Source organism: Eptesicus fuscus, chromosome 7, assembly GCF_027574615.1.
Source record: "Eptesicus fuscus isolate TK198812 chromosome 7, DD_ASM_mEF_20220401, whole genome shotgun sequence".
NCBI lineage: Eukaryota > Metazoa > Chordata > Mammalia > Chiroptera > Vespertilionidae > Eptesicus > Eptesicus fuscus.
In genome coordinates, this window is record NC_072479.1 from 106,885,517 (window position 1) to 106,913,051 (window position 27,535).

Below are 27,535 nucleotides of genomic sequence, written 5' to 3' on the forward strand. Positions count from 1 at the left end.
GTCTCCCAGCTCCGTGGTTGATTGGTGATGTCTGCCCTGGTCAGGAGGGGAAGCAGCACCGGGCGGCTCCGGAGTCTGCCTGTGAGCTCACCGAGCAGGCCTGAGGCCTGACAGCAGGAGGGGCACCCAGGGCAGTGCGTATGACAGTTTTATGCTTCCAGCCTGGTGACATTTCCCCAAGGTTTACAAGCGCATGAAAAGACACTCAGCACCACAGTCCTTAGGAGACGCAGGTCAAATCCACAATGAAATGCCACCTCACTCCCAGTCGGACGCCACCATAAAACCCTGGGAGAAGCAGTGGTGTGGGTGTGGGCAATCTGAGCCCGGCACTGCTGGTGGGCGTGGAGGTGGGGCCGCTGCTGTGCACTGCAGCCTGGCACCACGGCATGAACAGGCCACGGCACAGACAGGCCACAGCACAGACAGGCCATGGCATGGACACAGCATGGAGAGGCCATGGAATGGTTAGGCCACAGCATGGACAGGCCACTGCATGGACAGGCCACGGCATGGAGAGGCCACGGCATGAACAGGCCACAGCACAGAGAGGCCACGGCATGGAGAGGTCATGGAATGGTTAGGCCACAGTATGGACAGGTCACGGCATGAACAGGCCATGGCACGGAGAGGCCACGGCATGAACAGGCCACAGCACAGAGAGGCCACGGCATGGAGAGGTCATGGAATGGTTAGGCCACAGTATGGACAGGTCACGGCACGGAGAGGCCACAGCATGGTTAGGCCACGGCTCAGAGAAGCCACGTCTTTCTCCCAACAACCAGCTCAGCCAGGAGCTGGCCCCCCAGAGCAGGTCCCCCAGGATCGCCGTGTCTGACCCGGTGACCAGCCCTCCTGGCCTGCCTGGGCCCCAGCCTTGGCATCTGAAGTCCCTGCCTGGCAGGTCTTTCCTTTTCGAGCGGGGGTCCCCTCGGGGTCCCGCTCCAGGTCTCGCAGCCTCTCTGGGGCTTGGTGCTGGGCAGCTGGGCTCACCTCAGGTGACACCCGGTGGGTGACCTCATTTAGGCCTGGAGCAGAAACAGAACGGGCAGTGCCAAGGAGTCGCTGCCGGTTGCCGGGGCAGCGCGCTGCCAGCCTCCCGCAGGCCGACCTGGAGGGCCGTGGAAAATTCCACAGCCGCGTGCGTCCCCGGTGGGAGGCGCCGAGAGGGTGCCCTGCCCCCGCTCCCTCCTGCTTGTCCGTAGGCCGAGGGCGAGAACAAGGAAGGCGGGGAGGCACAGGCCGCAGAGACCCTGATTCAGGGACTGGGGAGGGGGGGGCCTGAGCTGCAGCTCCCAGCTCCCCAGGTGGTCTGGGCACGGGTGGTCCTTGCGGTGCCAGAGCCACGTGGTGGGCCCTCTCTGTGCTGTCCCGCCTGGAGTCCGGGTCCAGGCCTGCACCTCGCTGCACCTGGGCCTGGGCCCCCTGCTCACGGCGCCTCCCTGGAGGCCGGCTCACCAGTGGATGCCTGGGGAGGCCTGGCACAGCCGGGCACCACGCCACTGCTCTGAGCCCGAGTTTGGAGGAGGCTTGTGGGGCACACGGGACGGGGAAGGGGAGGCCCCGGGCGGGGCTGTGCAGAACCCGGGTGACACAGTGGGACCCCCTGACCCCAGCCAACTGTCCGGCTGCACCGGCATTGCCCCGGGCCTACAGGGCGAGGCGATGCTGTGACTCAGGGGGGTGCAGGGGAGGAGGGGAGAGAGGCTGTGGGAGCCCCCGCGGTGGGTCCTGGGCACCCAGGTAGGGGGGTGCTAGGGCCGTGGCACCGGGCTCTGGGGAAACAGCGCCCCCTTCCTTTTTCTGGTTTCTCTGAACCTTTCAGTCCTAGGTGCTCCCCGAGCCCCAGCCTCGTGCCCGCCGGCCTGTGGGTGATGACTCAGCGCCTCTTGGAGCCCGAGGCCCACGCTGGGCCCCCCCCAACCCGCAGGCTGCCGCTGGTCGGACGCCGGGTGTGGCCAAGGCGGGCAGCCGTGAAGGGGCGTCTGGGGTCAGCGGCTGACAGGAGTGACCGAGGAAAGAGGAGGCGGTGGGGCGGGGAGGGGAGGGCGGGCAGCAGGTGCAGAGCGCCCCTGGCCTTGGCGGGAGCCCAGGACCCTCCCAGGCAGGGCCCAGGGCCCAGGCCGCCCACAGCTCCAGGAATGAGCCCGGCCTGAAGGCCGTCTGTCAGCAGCTCATCGGGGCTTGAGAGAAGAGAAGACCTCTTCCGTCCGGCTTCCTCCTCCTCATTCCTCTCTCCCCTCCTCCCCCTTCCTCCCTCCTGCCCCTCCTTTCTCCCTTGACCCTGAGACCCCGGTGGGAGGTGAGACACAGCGATGGAATGACACTACCCGCCTCCAGGCGGCTCCCTGGGACGCCCCAGGCCCAGCCTGACTGGCCCCCAGGGTGGAGGCAGGGGCCGGCCTGGCCCAGGCGCATCCTAAGTGCCCTCCTCCCGTCTGTTCCCGCTGGGACGCGGGTCCGGCTGCTCCGGCCGTGTCCTCACTGGGAGAGGAGGAGGGCGTGAGGGGTTTTGTCTGCAGCGTTCACGCAGGACGAAAGCCCGCTCTGCGCTCCTGAGCCCTGGCCCTCCCTCCACGGCTCCCAGAAGGCCCCAGGCTATAGAACACGCTGGGCCGGGCCAGGGCCTGGATGGTGTTACAGGTGGAAGGCGCGGCCCTGAGGGGCCGGACGCTCAGGCTGCCTCCCCTCCCTCCAGGTCCCTTCTCTGTGGGACACGCCTGGACTGCACACGGGGTCTGATGCTCGCGGGCCCGTGGGGAGGGAGCCCTCCCTCTGACAGTAGCTCCTGCCGCGGCCACTTGTCCTCTGGGCAGTGAGCTGGGCCGAGGCCAGGACAGGTGCCAGGGTTCCAGGCCTCGGGCCCGGGACGGGACGGGGGGCCATAGCTCTCTCGCCTCCACTTCTTTCCGGTCCCTTCCGTCCAGCCCAGCTGCAGAGCGTGCCCAGCCTGCTCTGACCCAGGAGCCCAGGGACGGGGGCGGAGGGGTGGGAGGGGGTCGCCTACCGGAAGCCCCTGCAGCCAGAGTGGAGGGGGCACGAGTGGGGAGCTGGTGTGCACACGGCCTGCTGCCGGGACTCGCAGATCCCAGCCCAGAGTGATGCCGGGGTGGGGGTGGGGGGGGGGGGGCTGAAGGCAGCATCGGAGCCCGTGGGCGCTGCCCGCCGCGGTCAGCCGGGCCTGGCATTGGCGCCGTGGACCCGGGCAGAGACCCCGCGGTGCTGCCTTGGCTGCCGGGGCTCCGCCACGCTCCACAGCTGCTTGACCCTCGAGGCCGGGGGTCCGGGCTGGGCTCCGGCTGCCCATGCCAGGGGCGCAGGGCAGGCTGCGGGGCCTGGCAGACCTGGGCCACTCGGTGCGGCGCCGCTGCCCGGCTCCCACAGGCTTCTGCCCGGGCGCCTCACGCAAACACGGGTGCATGCCATGGAGCACGCACCCAGGCAGCCCTGTGTCCCCGGCTTCCCGGTGGCTGACCTGGTGGCCGCATCCCCGCTGCACCGCGCCCCCTGGCGGTGGCTGTGAGTACCGCAGGGAGGGAGTTCGCTCTGAGCAGAACCTCCTCCAGCCCGGCTCTGGGAAGGATCCAGTCACTAGGGTGGACGTGGGCTGAGGGACAGGAGACGTGGCGCCCATGGGTGAAGGAGAGGGACCTGGGAGGCAAGGACAGAGCTGGGAGAGGCTGAGCCTGCTCTAGGAGGCGACAGGGGGCAGTCCCAACAGAGGCCAGGGGGGCGCTGCCCAGGGCTGTCCCTGAGGCTCCCGTCCACCCCAGGTCCGGCCCGCACCCGGCCACCCCCACCCGGGGGCGCGCTGACGGAGGGCCGGAGGCATTGCAGATGGGCCCTCGGGTCACGTCATAGCGGCTGTGCCCGGGCTCGGTCCCTGGGACGGGGCTGGCCTTCAGGTCCGAGACTCCACCAGGGGCTGCGATGTCCCGGGAGGGGGGTGGGCAGCCACCGTCCTCCCAGATTGCCCCGTCCCTGAGGTCACCCAGGAGCTGGACGAGGACAGGCCACGCCTGGGGCTCGTCGCGTGGTCCCCGCGCTGGCGGTCAAGGCTGGAGTCCGCTGGGGCACCCCGTGGGCAGGTGTGTCCTCGCCTGTCCTGCGGCCACGGCCCCTCTCCCGCCCACCGCCTTCCCCCGGCACCTGCTCCCGTGGACGTTTCTGAAGTGTCTGTGGGCCCGAGGCTGTGGGGGGCGGCCCGCTGAGGAGGGTTTGTTGGGCCCCCCCTGAGCTCCACGGGAGGGGACCCAGCACAATTCCCCGGCCCCCCAGGAAGGGCCCTAAGATCCTCCCTAAGGACCCACCAGGGCTCGGTCAGGAGCTTCCCTGAGGTCACGTGAGGACAGGGTCCCGGGGAAGTCCGAGAGGCAGAGCCGCACAGGAGCCGGGGCCTACTGAGGGGTCGGCAGGGTTATGGGGGACCTACTGGGGGGTCGGCAGGGTCACGGGGGACCTACTGGGGGGTCGGCAGGGTCACGGGGGACCTACTGGGGGGTCGGCAGGGGTCACAGAGCATCTGCTGAGGTTACTCCTGGGAGGGGGTCCCTGTAGAGTTTCTACAGCTGAGACTGGAGGGGATTTCTGGAGAGTTCCCATGGTGCCATCCATTTAACATGCAGAGAGCGCCCCGGGGACAGGCTGGACGGGGGCGTCGTTGGTCATGGTGACTCATGGAGGGGGGTCCTGGGCTCTCCTGAGGGGCCGGGGCCCGGGCAAGAGGTAGCTGATCGCTGGTTCCGGTTCTGACATCCGCGTGTGCCAGTCTGAGTGGCTGCGGGGTGTGGTGGTGGGGTCGTCTGCTTTCACGGGCCTTGGGCTGTGACGCGGAGGCCCGATGTTGTATTTAGTTCATCCGAAGCTGTTTCTGTGGTCAGCAGGTCCAAGGCTTTGTCCTGAGCCTCTTTGAGGCCGACCAGACCGTGATGGTGCGTTTAATGGGCTTCGTGCTCAAGGGCGTGGTCGTGGGAGGGAGAGGGAGGCGGGGAGTCCGGTGCCGGACGGGCCTGTTGGCATCAACAGGACAGAAGGAGAAGGTCTCACGGAAGACACATGTTCTGCGAGGGTGCACAGGGTGCGTCCGGGGCTGCGGGAGGCTTGCTAACACGAGACGGGGCAAAGAACAGGGTTGTGCCCCGCCAGCGCGGCTCCGTGGCTGAACATTGACCTATGAACCAGGAGATCAGGGTTCGATTCCTGGTCAGGGCACTTGCACAGGTTGCAGGCTTGACTCCCAGTGTGGGGGTGCAGGAGGCAGCCAATCAGTTATTCTCTCTCAGCACTGATGTTTCTCTCTCTCTCTCCCTCTCCCTTCCTCTGACATCAATAAAAATATATTAAAAAACAAAACAAAAAAAGAGCTCAGGGTCGTGAGAGCCAAGGCAGCCACATTCTGTTGAGACAAGGGGTGATCTCTCCTGGGGTGAGGGTTGGCCTATGACGGAACTGATGCGTACCCCGCACCTGGTGCAATACAGAGCAGCTCTAATCAATGCCGCGTCCCATCGGCGAGGGGGAGGCGCGGGGGGACTTTAATCAGAGCACGTAGCCACCAGCTCTTTGCAAAGAGCACCCCTGGAAGTTCTACTGCAGATCCAGCCTGAGTGCCGGCCCCTGACGCCCGGGTCTCTGCCACAGGGCCGAGAGGAATTCAACGCAAACCACATCCCTACGTTAACATGTTTTGGTGGCCACGTTAAAAAAAAAAAGGAAAATATTTGAGTTTGGGCGGTGGGCACATACACAGAAACCCACACCTGAAACCTGTGTGTTCAGCTTGGCCAAGGCACCCCAATAAGTGCAATGTCAAAAAAAAGTAAAATAAAAAGTGAAAATAATTCTGGCAATCTGGTTTAGTGGACCCAATATACCAGCAATATTTATTTCAACCTGTGATCAATGTAAAAATTAATCCTTTCAGCTTCACTTGGCAGTAAGTCCTGGACATCCTGCAGCCACGTGCACGGGCCTGACGGACGCGCAGGGCACTGCTGGGGCCGCGGGATTGTTCGCGTCTCCAGGCGCAGCTGGTGCTCAGCTGAGGCCCGGCCTGCCCCCTTGCTTCCTTCCCTCCAACAGGCGGGCGCACGGCCTGGACCGCGGCCCGCAGCGGGGTGCCGCCTGCCATTGGGCCGGGACCAGGACCTCTGTCCCAGGGGGACCTGGAGCCCAGGCCTTCAGCCCACCCAGGGCAGGCCCCGCCGCTGCACTTCCACCGCCGCGCCGCCGGGCGTCGCTCTTTCACGCGCACCTGGGACGTGGGCGGGACTTCCGGGTGCGCGGAGGCACAACTTCCGGAGGGAGGCGGAAGAGTCCCTGGATCTGCGCCGGGGTGTCCCGGGACGGCTGAGGGGCCCCCCCCCGGGGTGCAGGAGAGAACCGCCGGGGCGGGCCGGCCGCGCTCGGGGTGTCGGGGCCGCAGGCCTGAGGGATGAGGAGGCGCCATGGCCAGCGACGGGGCCAGGAAGCAGTTCTGGAAGCGCAGCAACAGCAAGGTCCCGGGCAGGTGGGTGTGCCGGGGCGCGCGGGGCTGGGGTCAGGGGTCAGAGGTCGGCCTGCTGGGTTGTGCGTGGCGTCGGGGTCCCGGGGCGGGGTAGCCTGGGCTCGGAGGGGCCTGCGCGGGGGTGAGGGGCCTGGGTCGGGGCGCGGGGTCTGGGGGGCGAGGCCGGGAGGGGGCGAGGCCGGGAGGCGGGGCAGCGGCCGGCGAGTGTGTCCTGGACCGCGGGCCCTTCCGCGCCGACCTGGGCGCCGGGGCGGGGCCGGGGGCCTGGCGGGGTCGGGGGCCTGGCGGGGTCCGGAGCCGGCCGGGGAGGGCTGCTCGGGGCGTGGCGGCTCTGACCCGCCGTGGCCGCCGCTCTGCCTGGAGCGCGGAGGTCGATGGGAGGCGCCCCGTGAAGCTCCGTGGCCCCACTTCGGCCTCAAACCTACTGCCCGCCTGACTCAGCAGCAGGAAGCAACAACAACAACAACAACCGAGCCCCGGCCCTGACCTGGCCGCTCCCTGGACTCCGCAGTGCTCCTCTGAGTGGCTGTCACCGCCCAGCCTGGCCGGAGGGACGCGGAGAAGAACAGAGAAGACTCTGTCCCGGCGGGCGGCGCTGCTGGAGGGAGGAGGGTAAACAGACGCCAGGATTTCCAAGCCCAGTTTTGTCTGGAAGCTGAAGGCTGAGGTACTGGACATCAGGAATCGCGGTGCGATCGTAACTCCCAGCGGACTGACCCCAGGCACAGCTTCGGCAGCAGGTTCCCGAGAAACACCAGGGTGTGAGTGCGGATGGTCAGCTTTGGAGACCACTGTCTAGGCAGGAACCGTGACTCTTCAGATGTGGGGTCCGCAGGGTGAGCCACTGCCTGGGAGGGGGCCACCAAGACCCTCTTTTACTCTTAGGGCCGTGCTTGATTGAGGAACAGGAAGAGCTTTCATTAAGACCAGTGTCGGGTCCCAGATGATGTGAACGTTCTGGAACGGCAGCAAATAGGAAGCCCCAGGAGTGACAGGGACAAGCGCTCTGGAACGTGGACTCGGAACAGGCACCGCATGGCATCAGAACACATGTTGCCCGGCTGGTGTGGCTCAGTGGTTGAGCATCGACCTATGAACCAGGAGGTCACGGTTCAATTCCTGGTCAGGGCACATGCCCTGGGTTGTGGGCTCAGTCCCCAGGAGGGGGCGTGCAGGAGGCAGCTGATCCGTGATTTTCTCTCATCATTGATGTTTCCATCTCTCTCTCCCTCTCCCTTTCTCTCTCTCAAATCAATAAAAACATACACAAAAAAACAAAAAAACCGCACATGTGGGTTTTAGGTTCTCAGTCCGAATGAAATGAACCACTTAACCATCAAGATGGAGGAACAGTGGAGCTCCCGGGTGTGGTTCTGACGTGAAGAAACCTTCGGATGGATGCCTGTCTCTTGGTGATTCGTCCTCGGATTGGGTTCAGTGGTGCCCCCCAAATCCATGAGCCTGCGACTGGGACCTGGTGCGGCGTAATCAGGTCAAGGGTCACGCTGGGGTAGGGTGGGCCCTAGGCCCGTGCCTGGTGTCCTGTTAAGAAGAGAGAAGTCTGGACAGAGACGCAGACCTCGGGGAGACGGCATTTGAAGCGGAGGCCACGCTTACGAGCCAGGGAGCGCCGAGGGGCCTGGGAGCCAGGGGAGTGACAGGCAAGGAGGGCCCTCCCAGAGCCTTCCTAGACGGTGGCCCGCGACACCTCGCCTTCGCTTCCCAGCCTGCAGGACCAGGAGAGGACAAGCGTCCGGTTGGAAGCCACTGAGGTGTGGCCGTTGGTTAGGACGGCCGCAGGAGACAAGGCAGCCTCGTCTGTCTGCTCTGCGCTCCCGTGTTCCCAAAGAGCCATTTTTCTCCGCCCGTGTCCGTGCCGAGCCGGTGGGGCTGTGTCCAGGCGTTTCTGAGAGCAGCTCCCGTGTTAGTGACAGTGTGTGGGGCCTTGGAGGACTGTTGGGGCTGTCACTGCCAGTGCAGGACCCAGCGAGGGTGGCCCCCGAGGCCTGTGCCGCTGCCCTGTCCCCGTGTCCCTGCCCTGCTGGTGGCCTTGCCCCTGGCAGTGCCGTTGCTTCGCGGACAGGAGTTGCAAAGGTTTGTCCTTTTCCTGTCGGTAGGTCAGTGGTGACCGCTGGCCACAGGCACAGTCTCTGCCCGGGCCGGCACGTGCTGTCGGGTCCTCGCCAGGTCCCGTGGCTTTGCCGGCCCTTCCAGGTGCTTCCATGATTGTTCAGCTCTTTGTTCTGAGTGTGGACCCGGACCCAGAGAAACTCGGTGGAAGGAGACACCCACCACGCCGTGCAGGGCCGTGAGGGGCTTTTATAGGTTCCTTAGTGACCATCCCCTCGCTCCTTCCCGGACCCGAGGGTGGGCCCTGGGCGTGCATGCGGCCGTGTCCTGTGCTCGGCAGGCGTAGTCTCCGGGGGTTCGGAGTTTACGAGACTCGCTCTGCCTCCACGCGGTGCTCCAGCGGCGGGCTGGGCTTGGAGGCCCTGGAAGGCGGGCCGAGAAGCAGGAGTGTTTCCCATCATGCCTCAGGCCCTTCGTGACCCGACCTGCTGAGTCCGCGCCGCATCTCCAGCCTCCTTGCTTGAACTGTGCTGAGCGGTGCTGACCCGCAGGCAGGCGCTCGCTGCCCGTCCAGGTGATGCTCGTCAATTTCATTCTCATTAGACCAGCAAATCCTAGCCCGCCCGTTCCTCCCTTTTTAAACTCGTAAACGTCCCCTCCAGTGAGCCTCCTCGTGTCCATGCGCCCGGACCCATGTGCCTTTGCGTGCACCAGACTCGCGTGCGCTGCCGCGTGCTGCTTGTTTTCTTCGCGGACGTGAGCTCTGCAGTCCAGGGCGCGTGCCGCCCTCGCCGCCCGGTCAGTGCCGGTAAAGGGGGGTGGTCCCCGCTGTCTTCCGGGGAACCCAGAGGGAGGGCGAGGCGTGGTCAGGGTCTCACCCCGTGGGAGGCGGCCTGGCTGGTGCCCCGCCCCCTGCACACCTAGTTCTTCCCTGCACGTTGGGCTGAGGCCTTCTTAGCAAGTCCTTCCGCGTGAGGCGGGTGAGTGGCCGGTGGGAAGGCCGCTACCGGGAGTCCGAGGTCCGGGTTTTGGCCTCCTTTCCTGTTAGTCCCGGGGGGCCTCCGGGCATGTCGCTCCTGCTCGGTCCGTGTCTGCACGGGAGGCCTGAGGGTGTGGGTCAGTCCGCCCGGCTGACCTGCGGGAGGCTGTCCGCTTGGCCTCATGGATGGAATGAGAGGAGAGTTTGGTAATTCATTCGCGCATCCAGTGTTTACTTCACCCACGCTGGGCGCCAGCCGCAGTCCAGGCGCTGGACACCGAGGAGACAGACCGGAGCCGTGCTGTCCCAGCGTGCAGTGAGCCGGAGCGGCCCCGAGCCGGCTCCGTCCGAGGGGTGTGAGGCAGGGACGTGGGGTGGGGAGTCCGGAGGGGGGCGCGGTGGGCGCGCCACTCCCTCAGGCCCCCCGGGACAAGATGTGCAGGAGCGGAGGCACACGTCCCGGGGAGGCGGAGGAGGGGTCCAGGCTGAGGGCTGGCAAGTGCAAAGGCCCTGTTGGGGGTCAGTGCTGGTGTGTCTGAGGGCAAAGGGCATGAAGACAGTGCGGGAGGGAGGGAGGGAGGGAGGGAGGGAGGGGGAGTCCTGGGGCGCAGGGGGAGGGGCTCGTGGTCACAGAGGACGTGGGCTTTCAGGCTTTTCTGCGAGACAGAGGGCCTTTGTGGGCTCCTTGGGGCAGAGTGGCGGGACCCGCGGTGAGTGTGGCGGGGTTCCTCGGGCTGCCAGGCTGAGACGGGGTGGGGGCTGAGGCGGGGTGGGGGCTGAGATGGGTGGGGGCTGAGGCGGGGTGGGTCTGCGGGGGTTGAGAGGGCTGAGGGGGAGACCCGTTGGCGGCTGCTGCGAGCATCCGGGGCGGGGGAGGTGGTGGCTGACGCGCACCAGCAGGGGAGGCTCAGACGCGGGAGAGGTCCGTCTCCGACTCCCCGGGCCTGTTCTTTCTCGGGCCGTTGACCCGCTCGGCTCCGGAGGGGCCGTGATTTCTGCCGCTGCAGTTGGCACGCTTGCCACCGGAGCGTCAGATGCCAGGACAAAGCCCTCGCAGGCGGGCAGTCCGGCGCCTTTCCGCGGGCCCTGCTTGCTGTGCTGGCGGCTGCCGGGCTGGCGGCGGGAGGCCGGATGGAGTGCGGCAGGGCCGTGGTGCCGGTGGACCCCGGGGGAGAGGGCTCCCAGTGTCGCGGCCCTGACGGCTCAGCCACGAGGGGCCTGAGCAGGTGAGAGTCAGCTCTGCAGTCGCCTCGCAGGCCCCGGCGCTCAGCAGCGCGGAGGGAAGCTCACTCATCAGACACTGAGGAGCCTCCCACGGCCGGGGCCACGGCGGCGGGTAAGGAGGCGTGGCCATGGGGGAAGGAGACAGTAAACACGTAGACACGCCAACGTCGGAAGTGCTCCGACGGCCGCGCTCTGGGAACACACGTGGGCAGTGTAGCTGGGCACTCGCCGTGGAGGCCGCACCAGCCGAGACCTGGCGTTGGACGTGGATGGCCGTCAGCACCGCTGGCGGGGACTCGCCGCAAGGAGACCAGTGGCCCTGGAGGAGGAAGCAGGAGGGGGGCGAGCCAGAGCAGCCGGCTCTGAGGTCCATGGAGAAGCTTCGGGTCTGGTCCTAGAGCCAGGAGCCGGGACCGAGGGTGGTCCTGGAAGAGGGGGGAGGAAGCGGGCAGTGGCTGGGGTCCCAGGGGCGTGGACAGACAGGTTCAGGCCCACACTGCAGGTGGGACGCAGGGTTCACTGGCGGGCTGGCGCTGGGCGCTCGGGGGATCACCGGGTCTGGCCGGAGGATGGGTGTGGGCGGCAGAATAACGGCCCCCAAAGATGCCCGCGTCCTCGTCCCTGGAACCTGCGGAGCATCACGTTACATGGCAAAGGGGAGTCGGTGTGGGCGGAGCCCCTGCTCTGTGGGTGCTGGCTCTGAGGAGGAAGGGGCCAGAGCAGAGGGTGCCGGTGGCCCCCGGAAGCGGGGCAGCCTTCTGCTTCCAGCCGGCAGGGCCACGGCCCCTCAGCCACAGGCAAGTGCGTCCCACCAGCAGCCTGAGAGCAGGAATGGTGCTCGGGCAGCGGCTGACACCTGGACCCAGCGGGTGGGGCTCGGGTTCCGACCTCAGGACGTGAATACACGTGCCACTGAGTTGGGGGTAGTTCGTAGCAGCAGCCACAGAAGCCCAGGTGGGGAGGGGGCGGGTCAGGGCGTGTGCCAGGGGCAGGGGGAGGGTCAGGGCGTGTGCCAGGGGCAGGGGGAGGGTCAGGGCGTGTGCCAGGGGCAGGGGGAGGGTCAGGGCATGTGCCAGGGGCAGGGGGCGGGTCAGGGCGTGTGCCAGGGTCAGGGGGAGGGTCAGGGCGTGTGCCAGGGGCAGGGGGAGGAAGGGTTGCAGGTAGCCTCTGCCCTGCAGAGCCCCGCACTCGGACGTGGGTGGGTGCCCGGGTCCGTCTTCTCGGTGGCTGGTCCCTCGCTGGCAGCCTCTGCAGCCCCTGCCTGCTGAGAAGTTGTGAGCTGCGGCCGACCAGCGCCTCGCGTGTGGTTAAAACCCGTTGGCCGGCTTGTGTTTCCTGAGCAGCGGGTCTGTGTTCACCCCGTGTTCTGTGTGCAGGGACCCAGGAGCCCGTGCCCGGCGGGTGGCGTGTTTGGTGGGGGCCCGTGGGAGCACCAGTGGGGGCTTTTCCGCGCTCACGCTCCATGCCATCGCGGCCTCGGGGGCTGGAGCGGCGAGACGCGCAGTTTGCTCCCGGCTCCCCCGGCGTTCCCTTTGCGATGAGGGAGGGCGTCAGCCGGCCCTTCCCTTGATGGGGCCCACGCCACGCGCCACGGGCACCCTCAGTTTGAGTCTCCCGTCTTCGTTCCCCGTTCTGTAACGGTTCCCTCTTCTCTGGGGTTCAGTGGAGATGCCGGCCGGGTCCCAGGTGGGAGGGGCGGAGCCTCAGTGGCCCAGAGTGACGGAGGCTCCTCGTGCACTGTGAGGGCGAGGGCTGGACACACGTGACTGACTGACTGATCGGGCCACGCAGGGAGCACACGGCCCGCCAGGCACCGGCTAGCCGCACGCGTGCTTCTCCGCACGGGCAGCAGTTGGAGGCTCCCAGGGCCGCGGCTCCTGAGCGTTGGCTGGCGGTGAGCTCAGGCCGCCCTGCCGGCCCGGTCCGGGTTCTGACCTGGGGGCTCTTCTGTGCGTCCTGCTCATCCTGGCCACCCTCCCAGGCCGCCTGGTGCGTGCCTGCCGGCGGGCGCGGCCTCTCGGCTCTTCCTCTCGCACAGGCTGCGCACTGAGCGGGCCCTGCTGCGGGGCCAGACCGCCTGGCACGGCGCCTGCGTGTGCGGGGAGCTGCTCTCCACGTGTTCTCTCCGCAGGTTTTAAAACGAGCTTCCTTTATTCATTTATTTAACTTTATTTTTTCATTTTACTTATTTATTTTTTATTGTTTAAAGTATTACAAATAGTAGTACATCGTCTCCTTTTTCTTCCAATTGAACTTCCCCAGCCTCCCTTACCCACCGAGCTTCCCCTTTTTCTAAAAATAAATTTGTATTGATTTCAGAGAGGAAGAGAGAGAGAGTTAGAAACATCAACGATGAGAGAGAATCATTGATCAGCTTTCTCCTGCACACCCACCCTGGGGATCGAGCCCACAACCTGGGCATGTGCCCTTGGCCGGAATCGAACCCGGGACCCTTCACTCTGCAGGCCGACACCCTGTCCACTGAGCCACACCAGCCAGGGCAAGATGAGCTTCCTTTCAATAAACATTCCTACTAAACTCACAAATGGCATGACCCGCCGGCTCTGAGGCTCACCACAGAGAGCTGCGTTTGTCCCGCCCTCTGGGTGAGCTCCGGGCCCTCCCGAAAGCCCTCCGGTGAACGGGGCAGCGGGGGTGGGCGCCTTCCAGGCGGCTCCGTTCTCACGTGGGCGCAGGTGGCGAGGCCAGGGCGGTGGGAGGGCGCGCTGTGCCGTTGGGGTGGGAACCCGGGCGGGGGTGCTGGCCACGCTTCTCAGGGTGCGGGGAGACGCTGACCCCGCTCTCCGTGTGTACAGCACAGGACGGGGCCCCCTCCCGGCTGGGGCTCTGGGACGCCCGGTTGGGGTGGGGCACCGGACGCCACCTCTCCCGCGTGGAGGGTCCCGCTGCCTCTGCGTGGTTTGGTAAAGCGCCCTGATGGGAGGAGCTCGGCGGGAGGGGCCGGCGGGCGCGCAGGGCCTGCAGGGGGCGCGCAGGGCCTGCAGGGCCTCGGGTGAGCTGCCTGCCGGCCCTGCTGCCTGTGGGGCTCCAGCCCTCCGCGGCGGGGCGCGCGGGAGGAAGAGGGAGCGGCGGCGTGGGGGCCTCCCGTGCCCGGTGTGCGAGGAGCCGAGCCATCCTGGGGAGGAGGCACCGCCCCGGAACGCCGCGTGTCGCATGTGACACGCTCTGCGGGGGAGGCGTGAGGACAGTCCCAGCAGCGTGGGCGGGCGGGAATTCTGACGCAGCGTGGGTGACATCACACTGGGCTGAGGACCATCTGTTCCTGGAGGCGCTTCCCTGGGTGTGCGGGCGTCTTGTAGTCAGGGGCCGGGGGGCCTTGGCAGTGAGAGTGGCTGTGGGTCAGGTGTGGGGGGAGCGTGCTGAGGGCCAGGTGTGGGGGGGAGCGTGCTGAGGGCCAGGTGTGGGGGGAGCGTGCCGAGGGCCAGGTGTGGGGGGAGTGTGCTGAGGGCCAGGTGTGGGGGGGGGCGTGCCGAGGGCCAGGTGTGGGGGGAGTGTGCCGAGGGCCAGGTGTGGGGGGAGTGTGCTGAGGGCCAGGTGTGGGGGAGTGTGCTGAGGGCCAGGTGTGGGGGGAGCGTGCTGAGGGCCAGGTGTGGGGGGAGCGTGCTGAGGGCCAGGTGTGGGGGGAGTGTGCTGAGGGCCAGGTGTGGGGGAGTGTGCCGAGGGCCAGGTGTGGGGGAGTGTGCCGAGGGCCAGGTGTGGGGGGAGCGTGCCGAGGGCCAGGTGTGGGGGGAGCGTGCTGAGGGCCAGGTGTGGGGGGAGTGTGCTGAGGGCCAGGTGTGGGGGAGTGTGCTGAGGGCCAGGTGTGGGGGGAGCGTGCGGGGGGAGTGGGGCCCCAGAGCTTGGCTGTGCACCAGTAGGCCCAGGCAGTCTTGATCTTGAGTCTTAAAAACCTCTAGACCTGTTGTGTAAAGACAGCCGGACAGGGTCCTGGGAGATGCTGTCATACTGTGCGCATCCTGCTTACTTTTCAGTGTCATGTCATGAAGCTGGCCTATCTTAATTCTTGTAGCTGTGGCTCCATCATGTTTTTTTGGTTCATGGTCCATTACATGTATGTATTCCAGTTTGTGTACTCATGTTTTCAGATAATTCTTAAAAACTAAAGAAGAGAACAGGTGTCAAACATCCCTGGCCCTGCCCCTGGGTGTGCAGGGCGTGTGCGCACAGTGGGGCTGTGTCCGTGCGCCTCCTTCCCATGAGGGACCACGAGGTTTCTCTGTAAGACTGTGAGTTACTGTGGTGCTTTTAAGCAGCACAATCTATTAAGAAGCTTATTGGGCCGTGTGTTTGTAAAAGAAAGATTTCATGATCTGAAATGAGGTAGTTGCCACTTATTTTTCTAAAATGGCTTCAGTTGAAACTTGTTTTTCTTTTCAGCTATGCAAGGCCCAATAGAAATGAAATTTTAATAAGATGAAATGAGGTTCCTTTTAGTCTGAGGTTGAACTTTGTTGGAACATTTTCTGCTCAATAAACACAAGTGGTTGCCCATGAAGAATTAATGAGCTCGCTGCTGCGCGGGAGGGAGAGGCCTGCAGCCCGTGATAACGCTGCGAGGCTTTCCTGAACGCACGGGATCCAGCAGGCAGCGGCGCGGCCTCCGGCTTTGAACCGTGTGAACGTGTTGAGACATCCCGGGAGAACGCGAGTGTTCAGCCCAGATAGGGCGGGCGTGTCGGTGAGTGCTGTTCGTACATCACTTTGCAGTACTCACACTGCTATCATACATGGTTATCTCGTTTCATACTCATTCTTTAAAAAATATTTTTATTGATTCCAGAGAGGAAGGGAGAGGGAGAGAGAGAGAGAAACATCAATGATGAGAGAGAACCATGGATCGGCTGCCTCCTGTACGGCCCACACTGGGGATCGAGCCTGCAACCCGGGCATGTGCCCTGACTGGGACTCGAACTGTGACCTCCTGGTTCATAGGTTGATGCTCAACCACTGAGCTATACCGGCCGGGCTTCATACACATTCTTATTCCCGTTTCTGGGACGAGGACGCTGAAGCTCAGAGCAATTAGTTGGCTAACAATGTGCCAGCTCTAGCTGTTAGAGGTGGGACTCGAACCCAGGCCTTTTAAACAAAATATATTTTTATTGATTTCAGAGAGGAAGGATGAGGGAGAGAGAGAGAGAGAAACATCGATGATGAGAGAGACTCAAGGATCGGCTGCCTCCTGCAAGTCCCCCTACTGGGGATGGAGCCCACAACCCGGGCATGTGCCCTTGACCGGAATCGAACCTGGAACCTTTCAGTTCACAGGCCGACGCTCTATCCACTGAGCCAAACCGGCCAGGGCAGACCCAGGCCTTTTGATTCCTACAACTGGAAACCGCCTGCCCAGGTCAGGAGGCCCCAGGACGCTCCGGGAGGGCCATCCTGGTGGGTGTGCGTGGTCTAGGCAGGCGGGCGCTTCTCTTTCCCAAGAGGAAATGCTCATGGATCCTGAGGGCCAGGAGCTCAGACCTGACTCGGGGAGCGGCTGGTCGGCTCCACCGTGTCTGGGCGTCACTGGGCAGCTGGACGGCTGGGACGCAGCGAGAAGGCTGGCCCCCTCACGTGTCTGGCGGAGGCGGGCTGTCGGCTGGGACCGCGCGCTGTGCGTGGCGAGGCTTCCGGGGGGCTCCAGTGCGGCTGGCATGTGGCTGCGCTCCAGGAGAGGACCCGGGCGGACCAGGTGGCAGCTGGATTGCCTTTAAAAACCCCATCTTTACTGAGAGTCACACAATGCAGTTCACCCCCTTAGATTCACACCGCACATTCACTCAGTTACAGTTTTACATTCCGTGACACATGTTCGTGTATTACAGAGTCGGGTATTCATCCTCACAGTTCATTTCAGACAATGCTTACCACCTGGAAAAGAAACCCTGTCCCCTTTAGCTGTCCCCCAGCTTCCCGCTCCCCACCCCTAGCAGCCACTCATCTATTTTCTGTCTCTAGATTTGTCCATTCTAGGCATTTTATACAGAGGAAACGTGACTGGCTTCTTGCACTTAGCATGTTTTCAAGGTTCTTCCATGTGGTGGCGTGTCGGCACTTCATTTTATAGCTGAACTAGAGGCCCAGTGCATGAAATTCATGCACGCGGGGGGAGGGGTCCCTCAGCCTGGCCTGTGCCCTCTCACAGTCGGGGAGACCTCAGGGGATATCCAACTGTTGGCTTAGGCCCGCTCCCCACCCTAAGCCAGCAGCCAGACATCCTTAGCACTGCTGTGGAGGCGGGAGAGGCTCCCACCACCGCCACTGCGCTCGCCAGCCATGAGCCCGGCTTCTGGCTGAGCGGCGCTCCCCCTGTGGGAGCGCACTGACCACCAGGGGCAGCTCCTGCATTGAGCGTCTGCCCCCTGGTGGTCAGTGCGCATCATAGCGATCGGTCGTTCTGCTGTGTGGTCTATTTGCATATTAGCCTTTTATTATATAGGATAGCATTCCATTGTGTGGGATACCGCGATTGTTCATCCGTGTCTCTGCGGACGGCCATTGGGTGGGTTCTGCCTTTGGCTTTTAGGACTGTGCTGCTGCAAACCGCCCGTGGGAGTTTGGTGCGGGATGTCTTCATGTCTCTCGGGGGTTCATAGGGAGTGGAGTGACTGGGTCAGACGGTCACTCTTTCTAAAAACGTTTGGGCAACGGCCAGTCTGTTTCCCAGAAGTGGCCACACCATGTTTCACTGCCGGCAGCAGGCATGAGGGCTCCATTCCCGTTTCTCATTCACACTCGGTGTTATCTGTCTCCCTGCGGCCAGCGAGTGTGTGGGAAGTGGTCGCTTACTGGGCTTCCATTTCCTGAAGGACCAGATGTTGAGCTCCTTTCATTTGCTTCTTGACCTATCGTGTATCTTCTTTGGAGAAGTCGCTGTTCAAATCCCTTTTCCTTTTTAAATTAATTGTCCTTTTATTTTTGAGTTTGGAGAGTCCTTCACATATCCCAGATGCAGTCTTTTATCAGATATGTGATTGCAGCCCCCCTCCCCCCGTTCTGTGGGTTGTCTATTTTCTTTCTTTTTTGGGGCAGAATTTACGGTTCTGTTAACACACATGCCATGTGCGCACAGTCTATCGCTTTCCCGCTGCGCAGCCTGGCCCTGGGGTCGGTGACTGATGGCAGTGGCTTCCCACAGGGGCTTTGCGGGTCTTGGAGGAGACGCGTGAGCGGCCTCGGCACAGGGAGACCTGTTGCCCCTCGGCAGCACGCACGCTCCTTGCCGTTACGGACCAGACACTTCCGAAGCCGCCGGGCAGCGTGTGCTGGTTCCTTGTTGCTCCATAACCCGCCTGGGCATCGGCCCGGCCCGGACTCTTCCGCCCCCTCTTGGCAGTGCCTCTGGGTCCGCCCGTCCGCTCCATCCTGACATCGCGGTCTGACTGCCGGGTGAACTTCTTGGTCCGCTTTTTGACAACCTTCGGGTTCACGAGGGTCTGAGGGCAGCCACGGTGCCTTCCAGGGAGACGGGTCCCTGGAAACCGAGCAGCCCGAAAGAGGCCTTCCTGCCGGGCTTCACACTGTTCCGTGTCATCGGTCGCCAGCCGCCCAGCAAGCAGGCCGTGGTCGGGCCTCTCCGCCGGCTTTCCCTGTCTCCGAGGCTGGCCGGGTACCAGCCGCTCGCAGGCGTGGCTGGGAGGGTCTCTGCTGCCTTGACGGTGTTCTCCGAGCACAAAGGTTTTCCTTTCGACAGCGTCCAGCTTAGCTTGTCGTCACTGCTCTTGGTGTCATCCTAAGAAGCCACCGCCTGACGCTTAGGTCTCTAATTTCTTTCAACGCTATGTTTAAGTTTCACATTAAATCCATTCTTAAGTGTTTCAGTCTTTTTGATGCCATTATAAGTGGGATTGTTTCTTTAATTTCATTTTTGGGTTGTTCCTTGCAAGTGTATAGAAATGTAATTAATTTTTGTACATTTATCTTGTATCTTGAAACCTTGCTGAATTTGATTTTTTTTAGTGGATTTCTTAAGATTTACCTTACCCAGTAAATATCATGTCATCTTGTTCGATAGTCTTACTTCTTCCTTTCTCATCTGGATGCCCGTTATTTCTCCTTCCTGATTGCTCTGGACGGGTCTCCAGGACAATGTGGAGGGAAGGTGGCGTCTCGTTGCCTCTTCCAGCCCAGGTCTGACGTGAGCTGTGGGCTTTGCAGATGTTCTTGCTCAGCGGGAGGGCACTTCCTTCGAATTCTAGTTTGTGGAACCTTTTTCCATGAAGGGGTGTTGACATTTTTACAATGTCTGTTCTGCTGAGATGATCATGTGGTTTTTGTCCTTGAATTAATATGGTATTTTGTAGTAATTGATTTTTGGTTGTTAAACTGATACCGGACACAATGGATCTGAGGCCACCTGTCACTGCTTGAGCCAAATAAATCAGAGGCAGGGTTGAATCACGTGTGAGTGTTTGTCCCAATAAAACCGGCAGCATGGGGAGAGCGGTCGGTCACCCTGGAAATTCTGCTCTGACCCCTCGCCGGTTGGCTGAGTACACACAGGGTGGTGGGCGGGAGGAGTCTGTAGTTAGTGAGCTCCGGGGTCGGCCTTCTTCATGGTCCTTGCGGAGATCCGCCCGGAACAGCTCCCTTCAGGTGGGCTGTCCGTGGTCTGGGCTCCGGCTGCCTTCTCTCCAGGGCTTGTCCTTGTAACGCAGCCTTCCCTTTCCCAGGGTCCGCAAGGAAATCCCTTACCCGAGGTTAGTAAGGCGGCTGCCACCAGACAGCTGTGGGCCACTGCTGATAACATGCCCTCCCCCATCAACGCGAGCCTTGCACGGGGAAAAAGGAGACTTAGGTCCTACTTTACACAATAAAGAATTAAAAAAAACCAGCCTTGCATTCCTTGGATAAATCCCACTTTGTCACGTCGTATAATTAGTTTTCTAATCCTCACCTGAGGGTATGTTTCCATTGAGTCTGGAAAAAGGAAGGGAGAGGGAGAGAAACATTGATTGGCAGCCTCATGTATATGCCCAGACTGGGGACGGGTGGATCCTGCAACCTGAGTCTGTGCCCGACTGAGAATGGAACTCGCCGCCCTTAGGTGCACAGAACAGTGCTCCCCGAGTCCGCTGGCCCGGGCGGGCACCTACACACTTAAAAAACGATCTTGCCTGGCCAGCGTCGCTCAGTGCTCCCGGCCTCCCCGGACGGCTCTGCCTTTGTCTGCGTTGTGTTTCCATGGAAAGTTATTGGAAAAGGTGGGTTATGGCTAAAACGCTCTCCTCACATCCAGGAAACGAAACCCCACAGGACAGCAAAGCGGCTGCACCGTTAGCGCTGGCTCAGAAAGCAGTCTTGGCAGAACGTTGCAAAAAGACGTGAACATTAACATGAACTTCACACGCGTGCAGGGTGAGGGGATACGTTGCCTGGAGACCCAGAGTCTTGGGCGGAAACGCAAACCCCTGCAGGGAGTTGCAGCGTCAGGTTCAGGTGTGGCCCCGAGGCGGCCGCCGGGAAGGGGACGGGCGGTTTCAGCCCTCCGTGGGCCGCAACGCCAGGCCCCTGACGGTCTCACTGCGAGGCGCGTGCGCGTCCCTGCCGCTACCTGGCTTTGCCCCCTGCTGGCTGGGCTGGCCTGGCAGGCTCCCCGTTTCCTTACCTCCCCAGCTTCTGGAGGCCTCCGCGCATCGCTCCATGGCGCTGCTTCTGACGGCGCCGGGAGAGGGGCCCCTGGAGGGATCTGGGATTAGATTGGGCCACCTGGGTACTCCAGGACAAGCCCCAGGGGTTCGCCCTCATGCACACCCGCGAGGCGACACAGCACAGGTTCCGGGGTCAGGATGTGACGTCCGTCAGGGCCCTTACTCTGCCGGCCACACCGCCTGAATGACAGAGGAGTCCTCTGATTCAGGAAGTTTGAACATCAGTGAGAAGAGGCTGACGCCCCGCAGGGAAATGGACAAAGGGCCTGGCAGGGAGGGGACAGGGAGCACAGATGACAAGGCGTAGGAGCTGCTCCCTCAGCTTGACGGAGGAGACGCACCGCAGAGCCCACTTGGCTCCGTCAGGTCAGTGGCGACCCGCAGCGTCGCGTGGCTGCGGGAGCGGCCGTTCTGCCCTGGCCGTGCGCCCGCAGCCTCTGCAGCCGTGCATTCCCGTGTCCCCGGCTCCCTGTCTGGGCGCGCGTCCTCATGGCACAGCGTCCGGGGCTGGCATTTGTCCCCAGAGGTGCTGGCTGCTGCTTTGCAATCACAAACCCTCGATGGCAGCTGCGTGCCTGGCAGTCAGCACTGGTCACATGCGCCCTGGCGTAGCCATATGGGGGGACAGTGGGAGGGGAGAGGGGTACTGTCCGGGGGGCTGGCCAGGCAGTGATGAGTCCGCTGGCGCTCATTCCATTAGCACAGATTTTAAAGACTTAATTCAGAAATACTGATGGAGTTCCAAGGAACCGCAGAGGGATGTGGAGGAATCCTGCGTGCCTGCTCATGATGGTGCTTTTACGTTACATATGCTGCTTGAATTCTTACAGCTACCAAGCAGTCCGTGCAAAGTAGGTCAGCGCATTTAAGTAAATGGAAGAACAGTACCGACGTGGGGAGCTAGGCGTGCTCTATTGCTAAGTGAGAGGGGATTTCATTCTGTTTGGACAAATGAAAACATCCATCTGTGCCCAACAGCCTCGGTCTGCGTCTGTCCTCAGCCCAGCCCCGCTGCGTCAGCACGTGCCGCGGTCTCTTCCGTGTGGACCGCGTGGGAGCACGTCTGCCCGCCGGGGCCTCAGGCCGGGTGCTCCCCGCGTGGAGGCTGAGGGGTGGCCCCGACACCGCACTCCCCCTCCTCCCCGCCGTCCGTCGTGGGGCATCGTTTCCTGCGTGTTTCTCAGGGTGGCTGGGTGGCTGGGCAGTCCCAGGCCTCACATCCGTGTGCCGAGCAGGAGGAAGGGAAAGCCGGGGCTCGGGGTGCGCGCCCCGCTGTCTCCGTCTGTTAGGAGGGAGGCCTGCCATGTATTGCTGACCGGCCCGCACGGTCACGTGGCCACCCCGGCTGGCCGTCCCCAGGAGGCGGGGCTGCGCAGCTGACCCACCTGGTTGTCTGCCACGCGGGTCACGTTGCCATCTCACTCTAAGCTTATCCCTCAGGCTGTTCAATAAAACCACTGAGTCTTTGAACACCGTATGTGCCTCTCCTGTCCACTGAGTCTTTGAACACTGCACGTGCCTCTCTGTGCTGGTGCAGCGGCTTTAGACAGACGGGGCCAGCCGGGGGTTTCCTGATGCATTTCATGGCACCTGTCATGTCCTGCCTGTGACAGCGGCCGAGCGCAGGGGCTCCAGCAGCCCCGTCCCCGTGGCGGTGCCTGAGGCTGTGCTGACACAGCCAGGGCCGCGGCCTTCGCGGGGGGCTGGACGCCTGCTTGTCTGTGGGCGTGGGCCTGGATGGCGCCATCGTCCCTCAGACGGGCCGGAGGGTGGCCGGGTGCCCAGGGAGCGACAGAAGCTAACGTGCTTTCCTTCCTTTGAACCAGCATCCAGCACGTGTACGGCGCCCAGCACCCCCCTTTTGACCCACTGCTGCATGGCACGTAAGTGACGCCGCTCTCCCGGGTGCTGCGGGGTCCTGGGGCTGGGTGGCCCTCCAGCTCCCTGGAGTTCCGGGGGGCGGGCACGGGCTTCCGTCCACAAACACGCGTGAGACACGGCTGGCCTTTCACGCTCACCCTCCTGGGGCGGGCGGGGAAGACGTGGAAGCACAGCCCGAAGCGGGCGCCTGTGCAGGGGACACGAGCTGGCTCCCCCGCCGGCGGGTGGTGGTGGCGTCCCTCGCTCTCCACGCACCCTGCCCGGCTGCCCAAGGCTCCCTCCGCCCTGTGTGTCCCGTTCCCGGCCACAGGTGAGCGAGAGGAAGGTGTGGCCCAGATGTCTGCAGTCACACTGGGGGGGTCTCGTATCCCCATCCGTGTCCCAAAGGCCTGTCTGTGCCCTGTGAGCGGTCCCTTCACCCCCCCCCCCCCCCCCCAACCCCCCCACCCCCCCCCCGCCCCCCCCCCCCAGGCCCCCCCGCCCCCCCCGGCCCCGCCCCCCCCCCGCCCCCACCCCCCCCCCCCCCCCCCCCCCCCCGCCGCCCCCCCCCCCCCCCCTCCCGCCCCCCCCCGCCCCCCCCCGCCCCCCCCCCCCCCCCCCCCCCCCCCCACCCCCCCCCCACCCCCCCCCCCCCCCCCCTCCCCCCCCCCCCCCCGCCCCCCCCCCCCCCCCCCCCCCCCCCCCCCCCCCCCCCCCCCCCCCCACCCCCCCCGCGGCCCCCCCCCCCCCCCCCCCCCCCCCGGCCCCCCCCCCCCCCCCCCCCCCCTCCCCCCCCCCCCCCCCCCGTGCCCACCCCCCCCCGCCCGTCCCGCGCCCCCCCCCCCCCCCGCCCCCCCCCCCCCCCCCCCCCCACCCCCCCCCCCGCCCCCCCCCCCCCCCCCCCCCGCCCCCCCCCCCCCCCCCCCCCCCCCCCCCCCCCCAGCCCCCCCCCCCCCCCGCCCCCCCCCCCCCCGCCCGCCCCCCCCCCCGCCCGGCCCCCCCGCCCCCCCCCCACCGCCCCCCCCCCCCCCCCCAGCCCAACCCCCCCCCCCCCCCCCGCCCGCCCGCCCCCCCACCCCCCCGCCCCCCCCCCCCCCCCCCCCCGCCCCCACCAGCCCCCCACCCCCCCTCCGCCCCCCCCCCGCCCCCCCCCCCCCCCCACGCCCCCCACCGCACCCCCCCACCCCCCCCCCCGCGCCCCCCCCCCCCCCCCCCCCCCACCCCCCCCCGCCCCCCCCCCCCGCCCCCCCCCCCCCCCCCCCCCCCCCCCCCAGGCCCCCCCCCCCCCCCCCCCCCCCCCGCAGCCTCGGGAGGGGGGCAGGGACGCCGGGAGGAGGGAATGTGTGGGCCCTGCCCGGCGAGGCTCGGGCGCCTGTGCTCCGCAGACCGTGTCTGCCTGCCTGAGCCCGCAGCTCCGCAGAGGGATGTGGAGTCCGGCTCTCTCCCCTCCGCCAGCTCCACTGCGGTGAAAGCGGTGTTGCTGTCCCCCGGGGCTCCGGGGCTCCGGGGCCACGACTGCCTTTGCCTTGCAGCCTGCTCAAGGCCGCGCCCAAGGCGCCCGCCACGCCCGTGAGGGCCAAGAGGGGCAGCACCTTCCAGGAGTTCGAGAGCAACACCAGCGACGCCTGGGATGCGGGCGAGGACGACGACGAGCTCCTGGCCATGGCGGCCGAGAGCCTGAACTCGGAGGTGGTCATGGAGACGGCCCACCGCGTCCTGCGCGACCACAGCCAGCGGCAGGAGCAGCACAAGCGGCAGGAGCCCCGCGGCCCGGGCAGGAGCCCACGCCCGCGGCAGAGCCGCCTCCCGTCGCCAGCGGGGACCTGCGGCTGGTGAAGTCTGTCAGCGAGAGCCACACGCCCGGTCCTGCAGGTGGGCTGGGCGCGAGCTGGGGTGCACTCCTGCAGGGGGAGCCCTGCCCTCAAGGCCCCGAAGGGCGTCATCCGGGCGCCGCGGGCTCCCCGGCGGGAGAAGCAGCGCTCAGCTCTGTGCCCCCTCTCAGCCCCTCTCCTGCCGGCGGAGGGCCGGCCCCGGCTCTGGGGCCAGCGGGGCGGGCGCAGTGAGCGCAGGGCTCGGGCCTCCTCGGTGTGCGCTGGTCGCGCTCGCGTGGCATTCCCGGCAGGGCCAGTCCAGCTGCGCGGGCAGAGGACGCCCTCCTTTGGCAGCGGCCGGTGCTGCCTCCAGGGACCCGCGCGTGGGCACAGGATGTGCGGGGTGTGTGCCGATGAGAAACTCCGGGGGAGCCTCAGGGTGTGCGGGGTGCGCCGATGAGAAACTCCGGGGGAGCCTGTCTGCTCGGCCCCCCTGCCTGCCGGCACTCAGCGGCCGTCCTGGCGACTGCTCACTTCCTGCACTTGCTGTGTGGGAGGGTCTGGGATGTCGGACCCCAGTGACGGAGCATCCGCCACGGGCCAGCGCTGTGGGTGGGCCTGGCCCAGGGGGTGGGGTCTCGTGTTGGCTCTGGCCTCGCCTGGAGGGCAGTTCTGCCCCGGGTTACGGGCAGTGTCTCGGGACGTTTTGGTTGTCACAGTGGGGCCGGGTGTTGCGGCTGCTGTGGTGGGCGGAGGCCGGGGTGCTGTGCCACGTCCCTCGTGCCCAGCATGGGCCGCCCAGGGGAGCTCCCCCGCAGGTGCACAGCAGGGGCAAGCGGCCTGCTGGGCCTGCTCTGCAGCCGGTGCTCCTGGTCCTGTGGGGCTGACCCGCTGGTGCCAGGACACCGGGCGTGTCTTCGGTTCAGCTTGCTCAGCGGCGCACGAAGGAGAACACGGCAGGCCTGGTTCTCAGGGACCCGGTCCTGGCACGGGGAGGCTGTCCGTGTGTGCCAGCTGGCACTCCGTGCTCTCATTTCCGTGAGACAGATGGGACACGGTGGCGGACAGGATCCAGGAGCACCCGGCGTGGGAGCCTGGCGTGGTCTCGTGGAAGGCCGGGGGCATGGGCGAAGGCTTCACGGGGGAGGGGACGCCTGCGGGGTTCCAGGGGTGAGCCCTTCCGGCGGGGAGTCCCAGCCAGCAGGTCAGGCCTCCTGCCCGAGGAGGGTCATGTTGGTCTGCAGCTTCGTCTGCAAATTCCCAGAAGACGGGCCTCCTCCAGGTCCGTTCCTGTTGGTGTCCGCTGTCGTTCCCTAGGCACTATTGAAGTGAACTCGCTTGTCCTCAGGGCCTGGCGACCACGGGCCTCCTGCTGTGTCCTGTCCCCCTCCCCCACCCCCTGTGCTCCCCCCTCGTCCCTGCACAGGGACATCCCAGGCCTGGCCTCTGCTCAGATGAGGACCTGTGACTCTATTTTTTTAATTTTTAAAATACTTTTATTGATTTCAGAGAGGAAGGGAGAGGGAGAGAGAGAGAAACATCAGTGATGAGATAGAATCATGGATCGGCTGCCTCCTGCATGCCACCTACTGAGAATGGAGCCCACAACCCGAGCATGTGCCCTTGACCGGGAAGCGAACCCGGGACCCTTCAGTCCACAGGTCGATGCTCTATCCACTGAGCCACACTGGCCAGGGCTGTGATTTCCATTTTACTTGGTTGCTCACATGACAGCATTGTGTAATTCACGTCCTGGGGTGTTCCACTTCCCGGGGCGGTCCAGTCAGCACCGCCTCTCCTGCTTCGTGACGTGCCCCGCCAGCATTTATGTCGGATGCCTGTCTGTCCCGGGTGCGGCCATGGGGAGCAGGTGTCCCCCGCGCAGTGCCCACGGGGCCTGCCTGCTGCGTCCGCTGCGGCCCTCGGCCTGGGCGGACGGCGGCCTGGGGCCAGACGGTGCCGCCTGGGCTCACAGCTGCCTCCGCGCCCGCCCCGCCCGCTGCCCTGACCTTCCCAGTGGCCGTCTGAGGAGGCTCCGTGCCCGAGTCAGATGCCCTTGCTTGTTTAGGGAGCCGTTGGGTTCATGGCAAAGCGCATCTGTGGCTGGGAAGCTCAGTGGGCACGGCCAGGTGACAGCTGTCCCCGTCGCTGACCGTGGCGGAGCTGCGCACGGGGTCTGGTGTGGCTGCCCACAGGTGGCGGTTAGACCCCGCCCTCAGGGACCCTCGGGGGGACTTGCCATGCTTCCCACGCGCCGTAGCAGGGAGACCTGGTGCGGGTCTTCCTGTTTCCTCGGGCGTCAGTCACCTTGCCTTCCACGCCCCACCTGCCCTGTCTGAGAGGGGGGCCCGCGGTGCGCTCTGCCAGGAGTGCGCGGTCCTCCCTGTCTCAGCGCGGCCCTGGCTCGTCTCTGAGCGCAGGTGCGGCCGTCCAGCACCTTCACTGCCACGCTGTGGCCTGAGCCTCCTGCTGACACTGACCTGTGGCTCCTGAGATGCGGCTGAGGAGTGGGTTCTGGGGAGAGAGCCTGAGGCCGCCCGGTCCTGCCCGCGCTCCCCAGGGGAGTGGGGGTGCTCCCTGCTCTGCCCACTTCGCTCCCCAGGGGAGTGGGGGTGCTCCCTGCTCTGCCCACTTCGCTCCCCAGGGGAGTGGGGGTGCTCCCTGCTCTGTCCACTTCGCTCCCCAGGGGAGTGGGGGTGCTCCCTGCTCTGCCCACTTGGCTCCCCAGGGGACTGGGGGTGCTCCCTGCTCTGCCCACTTCGCTCCCCAGGGGAGTGGGGGTGCTCCCTGCTCTGCCCACTTCGCTCCCCAGGGGAGTGGGGGTGCTCCCTGCTCTGTCCACTTCGCTCCCCAGGGGAGTGGGGGTGCTCCCTGCTCTGCCCACTTCGCTCCCCAGGGGAGTGGGGGTGCTCCCTGCTCTGCCCACTTCGCTCCCCAGGGGAGTGGGGGTGCTCCCTGCTCTGCCCACTTCGCTCCCCAGGGGAGTGGGGGTGCTCCCTGCTCTGCCCACTTCGCTCCCCAGGGGAGTGGGGGTGCTCCCTGCTCTGCCCACTTGGCTCCCCAGGGGAGTGGGGGTGCTCCCTGCTCTGTCCACTTGGCTCCCCAGGGGAGTGGGGGTGCTCCCTGCTCTGTCCACTTGGCTCCCCAGGGGAGTGGGGGTGCTCCCTGCTCTGTCCACTTCGCAGGCTTTTCTGGAAGCTTATCTGGGCCAGACTCTGCCCGAGGCCGCGGATGCCGCTCCGTGCCTGAGGGCTCCTGTGCGAAGCCTTCCCCTCCCCTTCTGCTGTAATGAGCTCACTCCGGGCCCAGGAGCCGTGGGGTGCTGCCTCCCCCGGCCTGGCAGCAGCTACCACTCGCAGGCGTCAGCACCTTCCTCGGCGGGGTTCCTCGCCCCGTTTCCAGGGGACTGTTTTCACTCCACTTT

The 27,535-nt window shown here is 65.2% G+C and overlaps 1 protein-coding gene across 1 annotated transcript in view; it reads left to right on the forward strand.

Annotated features, from left to right (window-relative positions):
• Positions 1-6,303: 6,303 nt before the first annotated feature.
• Positions 6,304-27,535, forward strand: part of TBC1D22A (TBC1 domain family member 22A) — a 130,356-nt gene continuing 109,124 nt past the window's right edge. Inside the window, 4 exon segments of the mRNA XM_054719651.1 lie at positions 6,304-6,508; positions 22,267-22,323; positions 23,833-24,059; positions 24,062-24,172. Coding sequence (XP_054575626.1) covers positions 6,447-6,508; positions 22,267-22,323; positions 23,833-24,059; positions 24,062-24,172 — 457 coding nt within the window. The 5' untranslated portion in view covers positions 6,304-6,446.